This window comes from Colletotrichum navitas, assembly GCF_030913465.1.
Source record: "Colletotrichum navitas strain CBS 125086 chromosome Unknown LY79scaffold_308, whole genome shotgun sequence".
NCBI classification, from domain to species: Eukaryota; Fungi; Ascomycota; class Sordariomycetes; order Glomerellales; family Glomerellaceae; genus Colletotrichum; species Colletotrichum navitas.
This window is the reverse complement of record NW_026850854.1, coordinates 1-5,969: the sequence shown is the minus strand read 5'-3', so window position 1 is coordinate 5,969 and position 5,969 is coordinate 1. Positions and strand designations below refer to the sequence as shown.

At 40.7% G+C, this 5,969-nt stretch overlaps 2 protein-coding genes across 2 annotated transcripts; one reads left to right on the top strand and one right to left on the bottom strand.

Moving 5' to 3' along the window:
- Nucleotides 1–1,492: 1,492 nt before the first annotated feature.
- LY79DRAFT_574233 (uncharacterized protein) lies at nucleotides 1,493–3,995 on the bottom strand. Its single transcript, XM_060559569.1, has 12 exons — nucleotides 3,608–3,995; nucleotides 3,490–3,538; nucleotides 3,363–3,437; nucleotides 3,204–3,302; nucleotides 3,127–3,145; nucleotides 2,993–3,053; nucleotides 2,822–2,927; nucleotides 2,483–2,746; nucleotides 2,309–2,415; nucleotides 2,130–2,254; nucleotides 1,658–2,068; nucleotides 1,493–1,566 (listed from the first exon to the last, which is right to left on the bottom strand). The coding sequence occupies exons 1-11, from the start codon at nucleotides 3,823–3,825 to the stop codon at nucleotides 1,857–1,859; spliced, it is 1,335 nt and encodes a 444-aa protein (XP_060406652.1). The 5' UTR covers nucleotides 3,826–3,995; the 3' UTR covers nucleotides 1,493–1,566; nucleotides 1,658–1,856.
- A 622-nt stretch (nucleotides 3,996–4,617) lies between these two features.
- LY79DRAFT_675531 (uncharacterized protein) lies at nucleotides 4,618–5,043 on the top strand (the record flags this gene model as incomplete). Its single annotated transcript, XM_060564455.1, has 1 exon — nucleotides 4,618–5,043. The coding sequence occupies one exon, from the start codon at nucleotides 4,618–4,620 to the stop codon at nucleotides 5,041–5,043; it is 426 nt and encodes a 141-aa protein (XP_060406651.1).
- Between the last annotated feature and the right edge of the window lie 926 nt (nucleotides 5,044–5,969).

Here is a 5,969-nt window from a genome sequence, read left to right as displayed (position 1 = left end):
AACCTAGTTACTTATATTACCTAGTTACTTATAAACTATATTAGACTATTTATAGTAGTTAATACTATATAACTATATATAAAAAGTAAAATAAACTTAAAATAGCTTATAAATAAATATAACTTACTATAGTATATATATATAGTAAGTAGTATATTTAAGAAAGATATATCTAAAATATATTTTTATTAAAAGCCTAAGAGAGTATACTATAGTTATAAAGCTTAAAGATAGACTATAAATATAGTAAAGTTATTATAATACTAAAACTAAATTCTACTATATTTAAATATAAATAGCTTTAGAGTTAAGATTAAGGCTACTTAAAATTTAATTCTTTTGTTAAATATATACTATCTATATTCTATATTTTATATTCTTTTCTAAAACATAAAAAAACATTTTTATCTTAATTATCTCTAAATCTAAGATATATATTAAAAGTTAATAGCTTATAAATCTATAGCCTTAAAGACTTAAAAGTAAAGTAAGTACGTAAGAAAAGCTTTAATAAGTATATATATAGATTAAATATAATTCTTTATAGAATAATACATCTTAAAATATAAATATATTTTTAATACACTAATAGTCTAATAGTAACTAAGCTACTTTTTTTACCTTATATCTTTTTAAATTATATACCAATAATAAATTATAAATAAATATAGATTTCTTTCTAATTTAAAGCTATATAATTTTACTTTATAAGCTATTTAAAAAGACCTTAAAATATCTTTCTAAAAAGTAGTCTTTACTTATTAGGTTTCTTAAATAGTACTTTAGTACTAATGTACTAAATATATTATATTAGATAAAATAAATTTAAAGTTAATTAAAATAACTTTATTTATAAAAGACGTAATTTCGAAAAAGGTTATTTACTTAATTAATTAAAGGTTCTTTCTATAATAAGAAAATATAAAGAATATAGGTAACTAACTCTTAATAAATATAATATTACATATATTAGATTTTACTAAGTAAAGAGCTTTTTATAATAATAACTATAATAATAACTATAATTATAAATATACTTTTAATATTAGATTAACTATTAGAAGGCCTTAGCTATAAATTCTATAATTAAACAAGACTAATTTATACTTAAAGAAAATATAATTATAATATATAAAATTTAGAATAATAGTATTTATTATTTTAATAAAACTAGGCTTGTAATAAGAATACTATTATATATAAAGGTTATTATAACTTCTAATTATAAAAAAAGGCTTTAGATAAAGTAGCCTAGTAATTAAAAACAGGTTTTTATTATTTAAGGTAATTTGGATATATATATATATATATATATATATATATATATATATATATAGTATACTATCTATTATAGTAAGTTGCCTACCTTAAGAAAAGTAAGGTGTTTTTAGCTACACTATATATAAAAACACTATTAGGAAATTATTAAATATATACGTTAAGTATCTAAGAATTAAGAATAAAAAGAAGTAATATAAGGTTTATATAACATTCTTTACTAAGGTATTTATATATAGAAGTAATACTTTTTTAGCCTTTCTTCTCATCATATCTTACCCCAGACATCTACCGATCCCTTTATTAGTACATCTGATTTTCATAAGGAGAAGTAATATAGGACTCGGCCCATAGTATAAGGAAAAGGGACTAAGCGTACCAAAAATGGGCCCAGATACGTAAGGGGAACTCCCGCTAATTCATCCCAGTACAGGGGAGTACCCCATCCCCTCATACTTGGGCAATTCTTAAACTGATATGGATCGCTGTGATACAAGGTCGCCTCATACGGATTATAATCAAACTCAAACTCGCAAACTGGTAAATAATTCTGTTTGTGTGTTACTTCAATTGCCTCATTATAATGAAGCCGCGGCGGGGCTCGAGAGACGTCGCGAGAGGTTCATAGCGACACTTACTAGGCAGGTTAAACTCAGGTCGTGAATGTCAAACTCTTCGGTGGAGTTTCTCGCGCGGCATTTCTGCGCGTCGATATAGAGCTCATGTGGGGTGGTCCAGTTCTTCGCGAAGGCTGTCTTAAGGATCTCTTCCATGCGGTCCATACCAATGTCTATTATCCTAGGGGTTAAGCTGACTACCGATTGCTCGGGGTATACAGTCCAATAACGTACCGTTAACTCTGGCAAGCCCATACGAGTCTGAGCCGTCATACCAGATCGGCCCACAAGTGCCAAACTTATCAAGCTTTGAGCAGTCATAGGCCTCGATCGGTATCTTGGTTGGATCAACACCAGGGCTACCAGTCTTGTTAGCTAATTAGGAAACGGGTTTATAAGCAGCTGTAACCAACTTCTTTACAACAAAGTAATTGTTTGCTTCAAGCGCACTGTTAAAGGTCCACTTCAAGAGGCTGTGATACATATAATCTGTGTTTTCTGGAAGCTTGGTGGGGAGTTTCTAGCATCAACTCGTTAGAACAGTCGCACACAGGGACACAAGCTGTGACTTGTGGTCAACAACTCACCTGACTGAATAAGCCGCTCGAGGTGAGGCCGAAGAATATGTTAAAGTCGGTCTGAACAGCATTCAATGCCTTACCGATGTTTTTCTGAAAGTCATTGACTTGATTTCCCAAAGCCTCTGAAAGCCCTTCCCAGGGGACTGGGCTGACGGTCTCGGCCGGGAACAAGATGCTGGCGAAACCACCCACATTACCCAAGGGTGCCAGTATAAGAAGGAAGGGTATGACGACCGGGACTCCCAACATGCCGACGGCAGGACCAAAGGCCTTTTATGCCCACAAGTATTAGGCTCTGTAAATTTGTGGTGTTGCATTCAACAAACGCCCTGGGTCTTCACTTACACCAATCAAACCAATTGCAGTACCAACAATGGGTCCGATTTTTGGAGTTGCCGTGTTCTTTTTCACCGGAGGTGCAACGACTTTAACGATTTCAGCGACCGCTCCGCTATTCAAAGAAACGTCAGATAACACACAGGTATCAATCGAGAAAAGGAAAAGGGGACCACGTACATGGCAGCCGCCTGGCCCTGCATAAGACCTTGTTGGTAGTTGGTGAAGAAGAGGTTGATGGCTTTGGGTGTCATATCAGTCAGTAGTGGCACTCTAGGACAGGTTCTAATCAGTTGCCGGGAGCGTCGACTAACCGTAAATGTTCCACACAGTCTGTGAGAGTGGTCAGTGGGTGTTAAGCACAAGGAGGTTCTTTGAGGGCCTTGCTAACGTAGAATTCTTGAGGTGAGTGATAGCTAATCTGAGGCCCGCTGGGTGGCGGTGAACACCCGTTGATGTTTATAAAGTCGCAACTCCATGTGATTAATCCCTATAACTGGATTAGTCGGAGAGACTTCTGACTTCTAGCATTCCCTGTGCAGCTACATACCGCCATATCCAGGTAACATTGGGCGAATCCTCTGTTTGTCGAATTGCATGTCGCACCATTGTTCTGCCACCAGGTCTGAATGGTTATGTTAGGCTGGGGTACTTTTGAGGCAGATATTGATCCATACGCTGAGATAGTTGTTCATATCCAGAGCCTGCCAGCAGCCCGGCTGGATGCTGTCCAGCGATTCATCGGATTAGCGAGACTGTCCGGCTGTAAAATACAGACAAAGGGTAATGTCGTACCCTTTTGGAGATGAGGGGGTGCATTGGTCGGCGGGGACGGCAGGAATCGTCAAGTTAAGATCGTTCAACAGATCCCTTTGTCTGAGAGCCAGGTCCCTATGTTGGATAGCCAGGTTCCTTTGTTCGATAGTCAGGTCCCTTTGTTCGATATCCGAGCTCAACGGCGACGCTCTAATCGCTAGGGCGAAAAAAAGAGTGATGGGGTTCAGGAACTTCATCACGGTTGCGGAGCGAGTGCTGCTAGTCCCAACTGGCAGAAGAGGGTTCAGACAAGATGGGGCTTAAGAACTCAATGGCGGGCGGGAGCAGCAAGAATAAGGACGTACTGTAGCTAGGTACGTCTGGGGAATTGGGCGAATCCACCGGGACAATCGTCGCATGAAACCGGGGTCCCCGCAAGCGGCGGCACTACAACCTAGTCTCAAGTTCCAATGAATAAGGTTTGATGCGCCCCGCCCTGAAAGTTGGCTTGCCTGCCTACCACCAGACCACGTACGTCCCTGACTTGATTGGGATCCACAAGCGAGCTTGACAGTGGCGGTAAGTAAGTGCTCGTACGTAATAATAATCTCTTATAGGCTGAAGATAAACATAGCCCCCGCCCTCCTGTCTATAGAAGCCATGCGTAACTTTTCAGATTACCTAATGCATTAATACTAATTCCCCTAACACAGGGCATATGGTCCGGGGTTTGGGAGCGAAGTGAATGAGGCAATTCCATGTAAAGCGCGTGACCGGCAACCGGTCGCTCCCCGACTCCTTAGAACCATTCTCCCATCCCTCTCTCGGAAGAGTTGGGAGTTCGTCTGATATTGCCTCTGTCTGCAACGCCAAAAAAAAAAAAAAAAAAAAAAAAAAAAAAAAAAGGTTAAAGAGGAAATATCACACGTTGATACGAGTCGCGAGAATCGCCGATACAAATAAACGCCCATCACCAACAACACACGTACCGACTCTCTCCCGGGAACTCGTTTACTAGGTACTAGCACACGCCCCTTGACAACATCACCATGCAATCCGCATTTCTCATTTACCTTCTCACATACGCGGCCTTTATCACCTGCACGATAGCCAAAGACTGTTGCTACGCCACCAACTGGGCGGGAACCAGCTGGCTCAATATCCTATGGAAGGAAAGCATAGGGGCTGCGGAGTGCATCCTTAAGGGCCATTTCCCGCCCGGCTCGAAATGCATCGTCGAGAACTCGAAAGATGCGAATGGCAACATCCAGGCCCTCACGAGCCTCTACTTCGGCAACGATCCTCTCCCGTACAAGCACCGCCTCGGTATCGACCCTTCGAGCTGTAAACATCTGCCTGATGACAAGGTTAAGACGGGTTGGGAAGGCTTCGGGGCGTACTTGTTTCAAGACTCGTGGTTGACTTACCAAAGAGCGGAAACATGCGGCTGGTCCAATGCATCCTACACCGGCTAAAGGTAATCAAGCCGCCACCACCTTAGTTGGTTTCCCTACACATCCGAACAGCATCTTGACATTGGGGCAGGACGTGTTCCTCGCGAATCGTGGACTAGTCGGCAGAGGAGCAGTTGTAGATGGCCGTGGGGCCTGCAAGAGCAGTATCGAGTAATTCAAAGGATTGTTATCAGGTTGTTAGTCAGTTCCCTGCATCACAGGAATGTGTTATTACGTAAAAGCCACGGTACTAATTAATTCTGCGCATGTGTCTGTTAGTGTATCTAGAGGGGCAAGCCGTGATAGAAACAATAGATAGATCAACGATTACTTTGTGAATTCTCAACGATTCACTACGGCTACTATCTACGGCTACTGTTGACCACTACTATTCATCCTAGTTCTCAATAATATGTAAAGAGAAAGTAACTTCGCTACATAACTTAGTACTATAGGATGTTGACTTATTTCACGTGGAGAGATTTGCGGTCATGTGGTCGGGTAACGTGTATTATGAGCAAGGTAATATAATCGTTGTGGTGGTGATTTTGCTGCAGAGGGCGACACCAGCTATGCCGTGGTGACAGATTTTTTAACATGCTCCACCCATCTCCGCCAGTGTTGACTCGCGTGGTGCCAGTTTTGGGCTTACACCGTACAGCTCAGCCCCAGTCCTCCTCCACACTTTTTTATAGTTCCCCCAATGGTCCGCGCGGCATATGCGGGGTTCCAGACTTTTGCTAAGTGACTGTACCCCGCGTTTATTGATGCTCCTGTTGCATCCTAAGAGCGGAGTGGGTTCTGGTATTTCCTGGGGCGCATTTTGGTATCACGCGGGCAAGCATTTCTTCAGAGCGCAGTCAAAAGCGAGCCAGCCATCGTCCCGGCACCTCCGCGTCGTGTCACGAACCCCGCGTTCTGTCACGATTGCCGAGTTCTGTCACGAA

Bases quoted from the DNA above. Each gene is read 5' to 3' on its own strand.
- LY79DRAFT_574233 (XM_060559569.1), bottom strand. From the start codon at position 3,825: ATGAAGTTCCTGAACCCCATCACTCTTTTTTTCGCCCTAGCGATTAGA. The intron at 3,539-3,607 runs GTACGACATTAC...ATCGCTGGACAG, and splicing joins ACCCCCTCATCTCCAAAAGG to CATCCAGCCGGGCTGCTGGC. The intron at 3,303-3,362 runs GTATGTAGCTGC...ATCCAGTTATAG, and splicing joins AATGTTACCTGGATATGGCG to GGATTAATCACATGGAGTTG.